At 35.4% G+C, this 17567-nt stretch overlaps 2 protein-coding genes across 3 annotated transcripts; both read left to right on the forward strand.

Moving 5' to 3' along the window:
* Positions 1 to 246: 246 nt before the first annotated feature.
* Positions 247 to 13685, forward strand: SGT (UDP-Glycosyltransferase superfamily protein). Of its 2 annotated transcripts, XM_007049778.3 has the most exons (14): positions 259 to 723; positions 2531 to 2667; positions 4310 to 4549; positions 6358 to 6469; positions 6751 to 6921; positions 7933 to 7996; positions 8175 to 8232; positions 8331 to 8508; positions 8757 to 8887; positions 10971 to 11073; positions 11194 to 11270; positions 12408 to 12455; positions 12550 to 12699; positions 13290 to 13685. In XM_007049778.3, the coding sequence occupies exons 1-14, from the start codon at positions 516 to 518 to the stop codon at positions 13455 to 13457; spliced, it is 1845 nt and encodes a 614-aa protein (XP_007049840.3). In that variant the 5' UTR covers positions 259 to 515; the 3' UTR covers positions 13458 to 13685. The 2 variants fall into 2 exon arrangements, 1 of the variants encoding a protein (XP_007049840.3); XR_001929228.2 differs by lacking the exon at positions 11194 to 11270 and having other exon boundaries at positions 247 to 723; positions 13290 to 13430.
* A 136-nt stretch (positions 13686 to 13821) lies between these two features.
* On the forward strand, positions 13822 to 15799 carry LATE (C2H2-like zinc finger protein). The gene is made up of 2 exons (XM_018126898.2): positions 13822 to 14944; positions 15053 to 15799. The coding sequence occupies exon 2, from the start codon at positions 15055 to 15057 to the stop codon at positions 15631 to 15633; it is 579 nt and encodes a 192-aa protein (XP_017982387.1). The 5' UTR covers positions 13822 to 14944; positions 15053 to 15054; the 3' UTR covers positions 15634 to 15799.
* Positions 15800 to 17567: the final 1768 nt, after the last annotated feature.

The raw sequence follows: 17567 nt of genomic DNA on the forward strand, positions 1-17567 counted from the left end.
CTTTGAAAAGAATATAGCACAGTGACTAATATTCTCATACATATTTATATATTCATTGCTAATTATTAGTGGCACAGCATCAGATCACGCATGCTTAAAGCCTAATGAAAGAATAATTTTTTCTCCTCTGTCTTTAATTTAAACTTTTCCAAAACAAAAGATAGACAAAGAGAGGGGGAAGGATAGAATCTAGCACTAAAAGCACACCTTAAATCCACCTTCATGAAGACCGGAATTGACCAAAATATCCCTTCAAACGGACAGCTTGCTTACGTGTTGCGTTCTCGCAAAGCCCCTGTGTCCAAAGATTCTCATTTCACAGACCCATCCCCCACGCTTTCGAGCGTGCTTTCTCTCTCTCTGTCTCGAGGCTTCCAATTCTTCACGGAGAAAAACATTCCCTCGTCCAACGCTCATCTGATCACCAGTAAGGCTTTGTTCAACGAATTTGAGCCGATCTGGATAACGAACAGGGAGCTCCCCGCGCCGATCGAGGGAGCTCTCCGGAGCAGGTGATGGTGGCGTCGCCGGAGCACCGCCGGAACTCCTTCGCCACATCTTCTTCTGCTTCCGAAGAAGTTCCGGAGAAAAGCGAGCAAGAAATATGCATCGATGTTAAAGAGCTGGACATTAGCAGAGACTCCAGGGAAGTCGCCAATAGCGATGATTCTCGCGCTGGATTTGATCGCAGTGCAATGAATAACGGTGGCGCCGAATCTTCAGGTGCGTTGATTTACCCTTATGAACTTCGCTTCGTTTTAGTAATAGAATTCAAAATTATAACGTTTATTGCACAGTTTCTTTGTGGACTTTGACGATGATTAGCTTGGTGTAGTTTGACTGAAATTTGGACCTGATTTTGACTTCCTCCTTTTTTATTGTTTTCTTTTATCTTTGAATTTTGTATGTTTGGAAATTCTAACCATATGACCCGTCTGTGATTATTCATTTGTTGTAGTTAAATATGATAGTGTTATTTGCTATTCATCAGGGGGATATTTCTTTGTGGTTTGCAATAACAGTCCTGCAGTGGCTTACACATTTAAACATTTAAAGTTTGGGAGTTTATCTTAGGTTGGGTGATAGGTTTAGGCATTAGAGCCTTTCTACTGGATATTGCCTTTTTAAGGCAAATGATTGTAAATTTTATCGGGAAAAAGATATTATGGATATCTAAGTAGGAAGGAAATTGATGCTATGTCTGTTCAGCTAGAAGTAAAGAAGAATGAAGGGGAAACTAGGAAGGAGAGGAAGAAATTTTTGCCTTCAAATATGTTGTGTGGTTGGTTGGAAAGAAATTAGAAGGGAAGGGAAGGAGTGGAAAATTTTCTTTCAAGCCTCCCATTTGTGGAAGGATTGGATGTTCTAAGCATGGAATGAGTAGTAGCCTCCCTTTTCCCCCTCTTCTTATTTTCTGCAATCTTAACTAGTAAAGGGTAACCCCCTTTATCTCTTATCCATCTTAATTCCCTTTTCTCCTCCCACTAAACGAACTGTAAATGTATCACTTATGTGCTACAATTGCCAATGTTCACTCCCACACTTTTATGGATATGATACTTAATATTTTAAAAACTAGATGATGCTAATCAAGTTGAAAAGTTCTGAATTTCACATGAGAAAAGATTAAAGTGTTGGCTTGTTTTGCTCATTCTGGAGGATTAGTTACAGTTGCATACCCAGATGGGTTATATGATATCAGGTTAGCCAATGTGGATTAGCCAAAGAATGTGGACTTCATGCTTCAACTTTGTTTTCCGTTTTTATGGTGAAAAAGATTAGCCTTGCAGTTTGACCGTCATTTCCTGTTCTGCATTGCTTACAAGGGAAAGGAAGTCCATCATCACATCTGTTGTTTCATCTACAAGTCTCATTGGGGTATGATTAATGGGCAAAAGAGGATGGTTTGGTCATGTTTAGATAATTACAGGAGTTGGTCCTCTATTTGAGGCTTTAAATAGCCTATGTTGCCAAGGTTTTTTGGTTTTGCCACATTATGCAGGTCCGCCTTCATGGAAGGTTGGCTAACAGGCATTGATATCAATATGTGTTGCCTCTCAAGTTGAGATCCTGGAAGCCTTTTTGATGTAACTTATTTAATAGAATCAGCTATTTACTAGGGGTTGATACGAGTTATATTGTAGATAAGTTTGAAAGGTGACAGAGAATTCATTGCAAGTGTCCAGCTGCAGGTAAAATAAGACCAAGTGCCTATCAGACCATATTATAAATAAATATGCACTTCCTTTAAAATATTTATTATTTTGGAAGAAAAGATTTCCTATTATAGATCAAAACTGTAAATGCTGAGAAATATCCCACATATGGACATACAAAAATATGCATGGACACACACAAAAATATGGACAGGTCTATATTTATGATTCTGATTTTTGCTTCTGTTCAAACTGAGAAGTCACAGCCATTAATTAAAATCCAAATTAATGTACAGGCTTAAATTTCTTATATTTCTTACTTCATTAACGCTGTCTGCTAAAAAATTTTTCTGAGGTTGGAACATTGCTCGTAGGCACTTCAAACATTGAAAAATTGGGTTCAAGCCAGCCTAAACTGGAAAAATCAAAAACAGAGGCACAAAGACATCGAAATATACTTGCTGAAGAGGCAGCGCAGATTTTTGACAATAAGTTATCTGCCCAACAGAAGGTATTAAGTTTTCTGGATGAATCACTTGCGCCACTCCCCCTTGTTTTAATTTTTATTTATAGAACCACAATTGACTCTCTTCTGCATGACTGTTATTTTAGTTTAAGATGTTTTCGGAGAATGATGGCATGACACTGGTTGACTTAATTTCGTCTCAGTTATATAATTCTATGTTAAGAACTTTTTACGTTTTAGTTTTCAAAATGCATATAAGTTCTTGGTGGAAGGCTCAAATAACTAATGATCAAAGCATAATGGTTCAATTCTTTCTTCTAGATGGATGACTGATTAAGGATTTTGAAGCACAGACATGGCTTCCCTCCCAGTATAATATGTTGTACTTGTAACTATGAATATGTTAAATATGCTGCTGAATTTGCTGGAAAACTTTTTTAAAAATTATTTCAAAAACTAGAAAGTCATGGGACGAATATGTTGATGAGGTGATGGAAATGGTTCCATCATGTACCAAAAAGAGTGGAGTAAGTTTCATGGATAGTCACTAAAGTTTTACCTTTTTTCCGTTTTGCTTACTAAACTTCAAATCATCCCATTTGGGTCACTAAACTATTTAAAGTGTTATGACTCATTAAAATAAATGACAAAATAATGACATAATATATAGCCACTCAGAAAACCACTCATTTAAAAAATTCATGGCAACTTTTGTAACTCATTTTTTTTCTTCGCATTTTCGTTTTGGGTCCTGTTAGCAATTAATGAAGACAATTGAAAAAAAAGAAAAAGAAAATGAGAAGATAAAAAAGAGAAAAAACTGACATGACTGCTTAAATGGTTACTGTGTCGTCATTTCATCATATATTTGAATACAATTTGTTAAAGTGACCATATAGGATACAATTGAAAAAGTTCAGTGACCAGATGGACACAAATTGAAGTTTGGCGGGGAAAGTGGGAAAATGGTATAAGTTCAATGACTATCCATGAAATTTACTCAAAGAGTAAAATACTTTGTTACACAAGTAGCGAAAAAATTGCCATCCTTGTCCACAGTAGTTAAATCATGATTTAGTTTGGCCTTTGGTGGTTCTGATCTATGTGGGTTGAGGGTTGGATTAGAGATGAAAAGGGACAAAACATGAGAGAGATGGAAAATTTGTGATGGAGTGCTTTCCACATACTATCATCTAAAAAAGATGGGCTGCATCTGTGAAGGAGGAGAATAAGAGGACTTTATAGCTAAATACTTTTTCTTTCTCTTTTATTTACATAGGCAGCTGTGCTTGAGCAGTTTTAAAATACAACTCTTAATCATTTTTTAAGATGTTTCTTGAAGATTTTTCAGGAGTCCCTTTTTCTTTTCGCTGGCCTCTTCTTAAGGCTAGAAGTTATGCTTCTAGTATGGATTAGCATTTGGCACAGATACAGACATACACTAACATCTATCTAAATGCTATAGCTTAATAATCTCTTCATTGCCATGGGAAGGCTGAATCCATAATCGGGACCTATCCTATGTTGTTAATATTGTTGCTGCTATTGTTATTGTCATCATCATTGGTATTTCGGTGATCATTGTTACAGATTGCCTTGATGAGTGGTTTTCTTGGATGGTGTGACAGCTTGATCTTTTGAGACTTGTGTACCTGGCGATGTTATTAAATCTTATAAACCTGTGCAGCGTAAATTGTTGAACAGAATAGCTACTGTGAAAGATGATGGGACTGTGGAGTTTGAAGTTCCAGGAGATGTTGAGCCCCATGCTCTTGTTGTTGGACCGAGAGATGCACATACTGAAGCTGCTGAAGAAGAGTCACTTGAAACAGATATTCAGTGCATTCCACCGCTGCAAATAGTAATGCTTATCGTTGGCACACGTGGAGATGTGCAGCCATTTATTGCGATTGGCAAACGTCTCCAGGTCTGGAAAATTATATTATTTGTATGAGCACCTTTTCATTTTTTTCCTATTTAGTTACCTAGGGCTGTATGTTTAAAACCTTTACACGCCTTTGGTTTGCGTAATGAAATAGAGGGGGAATGAAAAAGTTATTATGTAGAAGTAGAATAAGGTAGAAATAGGATAAAATAGATATTATGCAATTTGGTTCATAGAATGGAATCATAATTTTGACGTCATTCTAATTTTGCATTGGCAAAATAGTTTTGGAATAATAAAGGAATAAAATGATAAAATGACACAAATACCCTTTACGATTAATTTATGAAAAATTTTTGAGGTTTTTGAAACTCATTATTTTTTGGCAATATGTTATTATTAAATAATAATGTAATATGTTATCATCAAAATATGAAGGTTTAATATTAAAATATTAATGTGATTGTCATTTTATTTTTTTATTTTTTTTAATCTTCCAGTTTTTCTCTTTTAATTTTTTAATAAAATAATGTTAATAATTAATATTAAATTATTAATATTTTATTATTAAATTGTTAACATGATTTTTATTTTCCTCTATTTTCCTTTTTTCTCTTTTAATTTCTTTTTTAATAAAATGTTACTAAAATATTAATATGATATTTATGTTTATTATTTTTTCCCTATTTTTATTTTCCTTTTTTCTCTTTTAATTTCCTTTTTTAAATATTAAAAATATGTTTAATTTAATAATTTATTAGTAAATATTAAAATAACTTTTATTTTAATTTCTTTTTTATTTTTTATTTATTTTCATTCTTCCTTTTTTCTCTTTTAATTTCTTTTTTGTTAAAATATTATTAAATTAATAATTTATTATTAAAATATTAATATGATATTTTATATGATAGGGTTAGTAATTTCACATAATAAACAGGGATATTTTTGTCCATAACTATTTGAGGTCTATTCCATGAAACTTGGAATAGCTAATACCAAGGAGGGGGTTGGTATTAGTTATTTCAAGATTCATGGAATAGAGCTCAAAGGTATTAGTTATTCCGTGTTTTGAAGGAATGGCCATGCTTAAGAATTGCTATTCCTTGATACAAAAACCAACCAAACAAAGTAATAAGCTTCATCTAGGAATAGGGGGAATGGTGTAAGTTCATTTGGGCCTTTTGGTAATATGCGTGTACTTAGAAAAATGGAGCAACTTTCAATTGAATCGGTAAGTTGAAGACTGAATCATTACTCTCGTATGTTTTTATTTTATATATATATATATATATATATATATATATATATATATATATATATGTATGTATATATGTATGTTTAATTAAATTCTCTATATTGAAGATTGAGCCAGGGAATGCTTCTTGCTCCTTACATTGATGTTCTTAGGTAAACTAGTAAAAAATTATATCTATTATAGGTAATAGAAAGCAGCTCTGTTGTGAGCAGTCTGCTTATAGACTCAGGAAGTGTTGGACTTGCGTGATGATCATTTAGGGTGGTTTGCCGGATTGATCAGGATCTAGCATTGCTTTGCCTTACTGATCAATTTTATATTAAATGAAGAAAATAAGTTTTAAAGTTTTTGAAACCTTTTGTTGGTGTATTAGTGCAAAAGATGGTTCTTAAGTGGTACTAGGTTTTAATTTTGTCCAAAAGGTATGTGTTCTTTTTTGAAACCCTGCATATTGGCATCTGCTTACTGCTTATTTGCTGACAAGTTTGTGCTCACTCCTTCACAATGAAAAGAAAAGAAAAAACGAAACAATTAAGTTTGATCCTCATATTGGTTGTTTGAAATGTTACCATGGGAAAGTATGTTTTGCATGCAGGAATATGGCCATCGTGTAAGATTGGCAACTCATTCGAATTTCAAAGAGTTTGTGTTGACTGCTGGGCTTGAGTTCTATCCATTAGGCGGAGATCCAAAAGTTCTTGCGGGTTGTATGTACCTAACACATAGTTTGTTTGATGATTTTCTGGTGTAACCTTTTATGGTTTTTGATAAGATTATTTTGAGGTGGTTCCTACTATGTAATTCAAATTAGTAGTGTGTGAACACAGCTTCATATAAAATATGTACGTATTAAGTGAAGATTGTCCAGTATGCCCAATGCAATATGTGTATTAAATTGAATGTGATTAGTTAACAAAAGTTTTGGATTTCCAGCAAAAGCTTCTTAATAATTTCCTTTCTTTTCCCTTGACTTTTTTCCCCTGAGCAGATATGGTTAAAAATAAAGGCTTCTTGCCATCAGGCCCTTCTGAGATACCTACTCAACGACATCAAATAAAGGAAATTATCTACTCTCTGCTTCCTGCTTGCAAAGAACCTGATCCTGATTCTGGTGTCCCTTTTAAAGCAGATGCAATCATTGCTAATCCTCCAGCATACGGTTAGGTTTCATCACTTTTCAATCTGTAGTGGCATTATGTATGCATATGAATGGGTGCATACACATGTTTAAGTATGCGTTTATGAGTACGCATAACTGAAATATTGCAGTTGTCTAAGATCTGGTGTTTCGGTTACAATTTGTTATGGATCTTTGATCTTTGAATTTATTTCTCATGCATACATTAAGGACTTTCAGCAGTATTCAAGAAAGTATATTAGATTTACTCTTTTTAGCACTCTGCTTTTAGCTTCCTGGATGTCAGAGTTTGATGTGGCGAAAGTTTTTGACCAAATCGTAACTGTAATGTGGAACAAGTAGATCCCTAATGAGGCTACCCTGTTGTCAGACAAGTGCACCAAACATTTTCTGGTAAAGAATGTGCTGTAAAGGGCCTAAGAATAGTTGTGGTGTTGCATAAATTATTGATAATTCTTACAGAGCATTACATAATTTACTACTAGAAAGTAGAAACTTTGTTTTTGCCATCTTTGTGGAGTCTTAAATTTGCATGTAATATGTTTATTTTTTCCCCTCCCCCCTCCTACCCTTTTTGTGGGAATGGACAAGTAATGGAATATGAAGTCAATGTCTTTTGCTTGCCAAATGATTTGAAATAATGTAGCATTTTCTAGTTTTTCTATCAATGAGTTCTGGTTTAAACTTCATCTCTATAAACTTAAGCATGAAAGGATGATGATTTGCATCCTATTTACAGTAGACAAAAATGGCCTTGTCATGTCAACGAATATCATGGCATTTCTCTGGGGGCTTATGGTTGGGCTTCTTGTGTTATTTTTATTGCTTTAACAATTTAAAGGATGGGTAATCTTTCAGTGCTGAATTTGTTTTATTTTGTCTCTATTTGAGAAACGAGTTTGGTGGGAAAAGGTCATGAATTTCTCTTATTATCTACTATTATTTGTTGCTTTTGGAATAGAAGTGTTTTTTTTCTAATGTTCATATTTCCCTGTTCAATGTTCTGATACAACCTATGGCAATGCTTTTTAGGCCATACCCATGTGGCAGAGTCACTACAAGTACCACTTCATATATTTTTCACGATGCCATGGACGTAAGTCTTGTCTGGGTAATGTTATCTATAGCTGAGTTAGATGTTGCTTTAACATCTCCAAAGCTAGCAGTTTACAATTTTGTCATTTCTTCTTGTTTTGTATCAGTCTGTTGTTCTATTACATGGTTTAATGGGGACTCTTAGAGTGCTTTGCACAATCCATTATTGTTTCCTCCAGGCCAACTAGTGAATTTCCACATCCTTTGTCCCGTGTGAAGCAACCAGCTGGTTATCGAGTGAGTGCTGTAAAGTTTATTCATATTTATCTTGGTATATGTTTTTTATGTATAATTCTTCCTACTTTTCTCATTTTGCTTGTTTGTGCTTGCTGCAGCTTTCTTATCAAATTGTTGACTCATTGATTTGGCTTGGGATACGGGACATGATAAATGATGTTAGAAAGAAAAAGCTGAAGCTGAGACCAGTCACATATTTAAGTGGTTCCCAAGCCTCTGATTCCGATGTGCCACATGGATATATATGGAGTCCTCACCTTGTTCCTAAACCAAAAGGTGGTTGGCTTAGGATCTAATTTCGGAGTGTAAAACTTAAACTGATATAATCCGTAGGCTTATATATAAGCTTGTAGGAGGTTTTTTTTTTTGTTTTTTAATCTCAGTTCACCTTCAGACATTCTCTCCATCTTATGTAATAAAGCATGAGGATATATCTTTAAATGAAAAGATATACTGCTTAATTACTTTACATGCTTGCAAGAATTTTTCAACTGGAAGGTGACACTTTTACTTTTCTCCTTCAGATTGGGGACCTAAGATTGACGTGGTAGGATTTTGCTTTCTTGATCTTGCAACAAATTATGAACCTCCTGAAACGCTCATAAAGTGGCTTGAAGCTGGTACAAAGCCTATTTATATTGGATTTGGTAGCCTTGTGAGTCTGTTTTCTTATCTCATTATCATTTACTATATTTTTCAGTAGTTTGTGAGTTTGTTTTCGTATGTCATTATTGCATATTAATCCGTTATTAAGTATCATATGTTTCTAGAGTGCCCACTTGAGAATTTTAAGTTTTTCTTTGCATTGTGAAATTCAATGCAAAGGTTATCAGTTATTAATATAATTTTCAAATCCATACTAATATTTAAAATGAATTGCTGGGTTTTATAATTTACACTAATTTAGTTGATTAAATTACATAAGAACCTAAAAACCTAATAATATATAAAATAGGGTTATATCATTTATTTAATTTATTTGTTTCACATGTGCACAAAAGGAAAAAAACTACCTTTGACTTCACAAAAACTGTTTTCACCTCTTTTTTTCTCTTTCTCATGTAGTGGGTGTGCACAAATTCTAGTTATTTTAAAGTATATAGCAAAATGGTTGTCGGTCATGCTGATTTTCCTGTTAAGGGTTTTTTTGTTTCTCTCTCTCTCTCTCTCTCTCTCTCTCATGTTTTTTACAATAAGTTGAAACCCATAATTTGTGGAGGACATAGCCCTCAAGCGCCAATGGTGTTCCTCGGGAACCTGCTGCTAATCGATACTTCAATTTTGTTCTTCGGTGTTAGTGCCCCTCTAGTGATACCATATAAAACTTCTATGAAGCCTTAATGAAAAACGCCTAAAAATTTATTTCCATGAATAATAGAAGATTACTAGTGCTGTGGAGGTAACCTTACTGTGAGACATATTCTTGGAGAACATCACTCAGGCTCTAAAATCTGTTACTGTGTGATGTGACAATAAATCTAACATGTAAAGCACAAAATGATTGCTTGCTCTATATGATAAAAAATATTGGGGACCACTTATTGCACGAAATTTAAGATTTATCTAAGGGGTTTTATATTAGAGTTGGAGTAAACTGCCTGCTTGCCTTGAGTAAAGATTAAATCTTAAAGTTTGCTCTCTAGAGATGGGGTTCCTTTCCTTTATCAAACATGGCGAGATAGATCAAGGATGTTAAGAAGGCCCTGGTTGTAAAGTTTTGCCATACAACACAGTTATCAATTAAACCTAAGGACTTGGTTTTCAATGTCAATGGGTCCATTAAGGAATTTTTGGTTAAAAAAAAACAATTTTTCTTGAATTTCTCAATTCTAAGTCTAGCTGTGCTTGGTCATTTCCCACTCATTTTCTTTTTAAATTTCAAGCTTTCTTTTTTGTTTCTTCTTGATAGGGAAAAATTCTTATCTTTAATTTCTTATGTTGAGGTTTTCTATATCGTATTGCTGCAGACATCTGCAAGTTTGTTAGTTAGAGAAGCTGTTGAAATTCATAAATAGTAGTAGAATTTGGGACCATGACTTATGTACTGAAAGGTATCAATGCCCATAACATTGCAGTCGGAAATTCCATTACTACTTTATTTGTTGACAATTATTATAAGCTAAAAGATTATGAGCCTAAACAGTCAATGACTAACATATATTATCCTTTTAAGTAGCTCTTCTACAATGGGCGTGGTAAAATTTCTTGGCACTACTACATTTTGTTTGTTATTTTGCTGGCATAAATTCATTTTGTTTGAAGTTGTGTGTTTAAAATGTATTATAGTTCTGCTAATATTTGGTTGCTACTTTTGTCTTATCACTTTATGCTACTGGAGCATGGTACAATTTCTTAGCACAAGAATACTATGCTTGAAATATAAAAGTGGAACTGAACTTAAAAGTGTCCTTTTTTGGTGTTCCAAGAGAATTTTAGTTTTTTCCATTCTGTTAAGCGTAAGATTTGAAAAGGATTTGTTTTCTTGCAAATTTTGTATGAGTTGTTTGTGTTGCTAATATAAAGCAAAGCCTGCTGAAAGTAATAAATGACTGCATTTTTTTTTCTCTTTTTCCATTAAGATAGAGATCCATTTCATTAACCATGATAATGGACTGATTTTATCCTTAACGTAGTGGATGGATATCACCATTAAGTTGCTAGTAAGACATGATATTGCTGTGCTTTTTATTTTCTTCAAATTTTATGTTTTTTTGAACAATTCCTTCTTCCCTTTTCAGCCAGTTCAAGAACCAGAAAAAATGACCCAAATAATTGTGGATGCATTGGAAAAAACTGGACAGAGGGGTATTATTAATAAAGGTTGGGGTGGCCTTGGTAACTGTAAGTGCTTTTTCTTCTTATTTTTGGATCTTAAATGTTTATAAGGATTTCTCCTTATTAATTTTTATTGGCCTAGCACTTGTGTGCATATTTGCTTAGCTTTATTTTATTTATTCTCAGTGGCAGAAAACAAGGACTCTGTTTACTTGTTGGACAATGTCCCTCATGATTGGCTATTCTTGCAATGCATGGCTGTGGTGAGTCCACAAATTAGGAGTGCAGTGTGTCTCTGAGGATTCTTTCTCATTATATCTGTTTGGCTTTTTTATATATTAATTGTGTGTCTATTGGGTGGTTATAACTCCTGGCCTGACCACTCTTCACTGGGAATGGGCATGGAATGCTAGGTCAATGACTTGGCCCCAGCTTATATTGGAAAGTTTCTTTGAGGGCTATCATTGTAGCATAATGTGTAGTTTATTATCCTAAATCAAACTTGTCTCATACAAGTTCAACGTTGAAGGTTTCAAATTTAAAAATATCTCTCCTCCCAACCCCTCCCCCCCCCCCCCCCACAACCCCCACCCCCCTCTCGTCTTGGAAAAAAGGGAAAAAAGTTAAATACCATGCTCACTTTGGTTCCCTCCAACTTCACATTTTGGCTCTGCCCTGAAAACATGACTGATTATTTTTGGAAAAAACACTGTTTTATAATGGCATTTTCTGATTAATGCTTATAAGATGATTACTCTGTTGGCAAGGAGGTACCAATGTTTTATCTTAGGTGAAGTATGGACCCCAGCTTATTCAACCTTTTTGTATCTTAGAAGAAACTTGTGCAAATATTAGGGATTCTCAGTGAGGTCATACCAATGGAGTTTTCTTTGTTTAATAATTTTTATGTACTTTATACCAATGTGTTGTTGACTGACATTTTAGATATTTTGATCTATATGTGGTGTTTGTTTGAAATGAAAAAAAAGTGAAACATTGAGGGTCTTGGAAATCAAATATATGTTGATGGATATCCAAGGTACGGGATGCTTGATATTGTGACAGTCACATATGTCAAAGAAGTTTGGTATATGTTGGTAGGGGAAGTCATTATAAAAGATTAGAGCAGAAGCCCTGTGGTGCTGTTAACACATAATATAAAAAATAAATTGCTCAAGTATAAACAACTTAAGTTGCAGAGCATCCAGCAATATAGCATGCTCATGAGGTATGGGGATGCAAGTATTTGATCATGGCAGTTGACCTTTGAATGGTTATCGTTTATGTTTAAGTTTTTGGATATTACTCTACTTTTGCCTTCACAGAGTAGTTTTTCTCAAGCCCTTTCTCTCCAATTTGTTTCTGAATGGCAAGATCTTATCTTATTGCCTTGCTTTCAGGTTCATCATGGAGGTGCTGGAACAACAGCTGCTGGTCTCAAAGCCGCTGTAAGAACAAATATTTTGATCGTTTTTGTTGCTTTTGGTTTTGCTTCATGTCCTTCTGCCCTTTGATCCACCCTTTTTTTATTCTCAATTTTAGTGCCCAACAACCATTGTACCATTCTTTGGTGACCAACCTTTCTGGGGAGAGCGAGTGCATGCCAGAGGAGTGGGACCCCCACCCATCCCTGTTGATGAATTCTCACTTCCAAAGTTGGTTGATGCAATAAATTTTATGCTAGACCCAAAGGTAAACATGAATTTAAGGTGCCAGAGTTGTTCAACTTATATTTGCTTTTGCATTTTAGATTTAGCCATTCTTGCTTCCTTTGTTTTCGTTTGGACATTCCATGGAGCGTTTTTTACTTTTTGTTTTTAAATTTTGAAGTAGTTTCTTTTTTTTGTTTGTTTTGAGTTGGGGGGCAGTGGTTGGGATGGACTGTTGCCAAGTTCCAGTAAAGTTTTGTTGATAGAGCTTGATCTTGGGGAGTTTTCAGAAGCAGCTATTTGCTTGTACCTTTTTTTTTTTTTTTTTTGTGGCTTGGTGTATGTTGGAACTCATTTGGGCTTTGAGTTGCACAAAGAGAGGTAGGTCACTATCTTCTCAAGAGTACCGCCATCGCTCTGAGTTCAAATTTGAGACCTCCAAATTTACCAAATTCTAACTTCCTGGGATTCTGATTTAAAATCTAGTTTCTATCATGATGATCTCAGGTAAAAGTAAAACAAAAAAAAAAAACCTTATAATTGTTGAAAGCAGAAACTTAGGAGAGCTTGTAATGTGATGATTGCACGAGGATATTGGAAAATATGGCATGAACTCACAGTGAAGTATGTCAGGTGAAAGAGAAAGCAGTTGAACTTGCACAGGCAATGAAGAATGAGGATGGGGTGACTGGAGCAGTGAAAGCATTTTTGAAGCATCTTCCGTGCAAGAAGCCATCACCAGAGCCATCACCAGAGCGATCCAGTATATTCTCCGTTAGTAGATGTTTTGGTTGTCCCTGAATCTCTGTATGGATGTTTGTTTCTTCCTTGTAACTTCTTGTGTGTTCTGTGGTGTCCTCCAGGGTGCTTTCTTTCCTAGCCTGAATCTAACATTCTTATGAATGCCTCTCCAGGAATTCCCATCCCCGTTTCCAGAAATGTAATTATATTTACAGTCGAGACACGTTTAGTGTAAAACACGGATTTTCATTCATCTCGAAGGTAATAATGCCCAATTTTTTTATTCTAGAGTTTATGAGTCTTCTGTATCATGGTTATAGAATTTGGAAGGATAGGGTCGTAAGAAGTGAAATCAAAGCATGGGTCAGATTCAGTTTGATGTGAAATGTTTGCCATAATTGATTGTTGCTAGTCTCGTGTTTGTTCCAGACTAATTCGGTTTTTCACATTCAGAGCAGGGCATCTCTTTATATGTATCTTGGTTTAAGTTTAAGAATTGGCCAAAAAAAAAAGATGACGGATGCCGCGTGGAGGGAAACACGGGGACCAAGACGAGTTGAAGAGCATTGGGTTGTCCACACTAGGTCCAGAAAATGCTAGGCAAGGAATGGATGGAAAAGCGACAAATTGCATGGGATTGGCGGTGGCGAGAGCTGCTCTCGTAACAAAATTTAAAAAAGGACGGAGGAATGCAGCACAAGAGCCAATTTGCATGCCGAAAGAGAGAGAGAAGGGGCGCTGAACATTTAGGCACCTACCACTCAGTTTCAGATCAAGTGGGGACTGACTTTTAACTTTTAAGGCACCCAATCCTTCCCCATTGGCCATTGAATATCACAAACCTGATCTTTCAAGCTCAGCCCTCTGACAATCTGACTTCCATTGATTCATAACAAGCCTCTCCAAATCGACACCATGTGGATGTCTTTAAGTTTGCCAAAATGAAACTACCCCTTGATCAATGTAGCACAAAGTCAACGCTACCCCTCGTTCCCTTGCGATGCGAAATGCAAAATGCTGGTCGTAACAGGGCAGGCAGCGAAAGAAATGTCTTCTTGGCTATTAGAGAAGCTGATTATCCACCAATATTACTGCCTGCCTTGGATTGATCATGACAAGGCAAAATTGAGAAGCCATGAGTTAAAAGTTGCAGGAAGAAAAGAAAACAGAAATGGTCTGGAAAACGCTAATTGTCAGAGAGAGGAGAAGAAAAGATTCCATTTTCCAACCCAAAACACATTTCTTCCCACCAATGCCACGCTTCGCGTCTGCATGCAGAAACGTCTTCGAGAATACTTCCCCACTTATCTCTTTTGCCCTTATCTCTTCTGTTCCCAAGCCCATACGGTCCCCTCCATTTAATAATTATGCTCAGAGCCTTCACATTTTCCAACTCTTGAGAACTTGGGCTTCTGAACTCTCTTTTTTTTATCAGATCACCCACCAAAAGCTAGCTACGTCAGTTGCATTCTTTGCTACTTCTTAATTCAGTTCCTCCATTAACCCTTCTCCCACCCCACCCCATTTCTTCTTCTTTTTTCACAAAGGTTTTATTTCCTTCTCTTCTCTTTTCAATTATATTACTTGTATATTCCTCTGTCTTATTTTATTCTGCATGAAAACTGACTTCTGGCAATCTTAAAATTTGTCCATAGGCATGGAAGATGATCATCGAGAGAAAGTTTCCCAAACCAAGGTAGACGACGGAACAACAAGAGTTTTCCCTTGTTTATTCTGTTCTAGGAAGTTTTACAGCTCTCAAGCCTTGGGAGGCCACCAAAATGCCCACAAGAAAGAAAGAAGTGCTGCAAGAAAGGCTAAACGGGCATCCGAATATGGACCGACCAGCTTCTCATCTTCTCCGACATTGCCTATGGTTTATGCACCAGCAAGCCACCATTTAGGAACTTTACACCCTCCAATGTATATAACAGCCCATGCTGCCAACTTGCGTTGTTTCCCTAATAATCACCATATATCAGACAGATTCGGATCCAATGGAGCCGCCAGGTTCGATAACAAGGTGGTGTTTTATGGTGGGAGTAGCAATGGATATCACCACCACCATCATCATCAGTTTGAAGAAGAGGAGCAAAGTCACTTGAATTGGCAGAGGAGCATAAGATGCAATAGAGGCTTGTCTCAGCGGCTAGCAATGGCGGATAGCAATCAAGGCGCTGGGAGTGCCGATCATAAGGACAAAGATCAAAAGCTTGACCTATCTCTTCATTTATGAAGAAGAGAGAATATTGATGGGCATGCATTTTTGTTAGAGTAATTATTTGTTTGGCTTTCTAAATATGTTTTTTTACAATAACGATATCTTGACTTCATTCATTCTTTTGCAAATTGTTTGGAAGAGGGGGAACGCTGAAGTACGTACTAACATTTCCAATCATCAATGCTTTCCATTGTTCTTCATTATTTTCAGAAAAGTATTATTCGTTCAACAAATCAAATAATAGACCTCAAAAACTAAGCCAATCAATGGACAAGAGTTAAAATTACGACATGAAAATTTTGTTTTTATAATCCAATTGATGGAAAACAGATGCTGAAAAGTATATGTAGAGAGGTAAGCAACATACGGTAATGCTGTACGTTGGATGAGAAGATTCATTTGGTTTTTGTTCCTTGTCTTCACGTTAAGAAGAAAGAAATATTTTCCTTAATTCCTAACAAATACTATGTTGGACTCGTAGTAATATGGAGGGGGCAAAGGTGAAATGGATCCCTAGAAGTAAACAAGCACATAAGAGGTGTGGGTAAGAAAGAGTCCATGTCCGGCTGTGTAGTTAGTTAGTAGAGCCCCTTTTTCCTTTCGTAACATTTTTATTGGACCCAAATTCCATTAATTTGACAAGACTTCAGTTTAAAGGCCCCACTATGCCACCAGATAGTTTTGGAGGTCTAGGTGGATGGGCAGGACGTGCCTGGATGGGCTGTGCGCTCTTTTTATATCTCAAAGATGGACATCCCATCCTCCTTCAATTGCTTGCCATTACAAGCTCAAGAGCCATATGTGATTTATTTGGTTTACTAAAGGAACACCATTCTATTTGCTGTCTAACATTACTTGTCTAATCAGTTGACTTTTGAATAATTAGAGTGTAAAATGTGAATTAAAAAAACCCAATATGGTTTGATAATTTTTTATGAAAAAATGCCAAAAAAAAAAACTGATGATACTCACATGGACCAACCATTTAAAAGCAATAACGGACATGGGTATACGTGTTTGTGTATAACCCTCTGGGTACAAAGGGGGACGCAGTTAGCTGTTGTTGCTGCTTCTTAGTGTCTTGCCTGAAGAGATTGAGAGAAGATCAATCAAAGGGAGTGAAGCTGGGTTGGGTTTTGCCTTTTGATTTGGTGGTGAGCTTGGAACACATTTACCTACATGAAAGATGTATCCCTTGCCCAAGCTTAATTATGGAGAACAAGAAAAGTAAGAGGCGTGAAACACGAAGGAGATGTTGAAAAGACTGCAGGAAATGCAGGCGTCTGTGCATAGCTGATGATAATTTGACATAATAAATGCTCTCATCTAAATAATAATACATCACAAACCAACCACAGGTCATGGATTGGTGTCGCCACCTTATGGATTTAACTCAAACTCCTGCATATCATGTTGTAGCAACTGTCAATGCCAACCAAGATTTTGAATGATTGCACCCAAAATTCAACTACAAGCTTCTTCCTATCACCTTTTGAATGATTGGAGATACTCACATACACTCTTTATTCAATAAATACACTACTAGTAAAATCAGTGGCGTCAAATAGTACCTATACTCTCCAAATCTCTCTCTCTTTAATTTTTCACATAATACTTAAATAAATTTCAATTATTTTAAAATTTTAAATAAATTTTAATTCTTTTAATTACGTTCAATCAATTTCATATACTTTTATTTTATACTAAATAAGTCTTTATAATCAATAATTAACTAATTGTCATTAGTTAAAGTATTATTTGTTATTTTATATCTACGTGATTTTGATGTAAATGATGAAAAATATCGTGTGATCATATTATTATACCACATCATAATATCATCTCCTTATCCATATAAATATGTCGCATCAGTACTACGTGACATAGAATGAGAAGTAATATTTTAACTAATAATAATTAATCAACTATTAGTTATTAAAATTTATTTA

The sequence above is a fragment of the Theobroma cacao genome, chromosome 1, assembly GCF_053813885.1.
Source record: "Theobroma cacao isolate CCN51 chromosome 1, ASM5381388v1, whole genome shotgun sequence".
Taxonomy (NCBI): domain Eukaryota; kingdom Viridiplantae; phylum Streptophyta; class Magnoliopsida; order Malvales; family Malvaceae; genus Theobroma; species Theobroma cacao.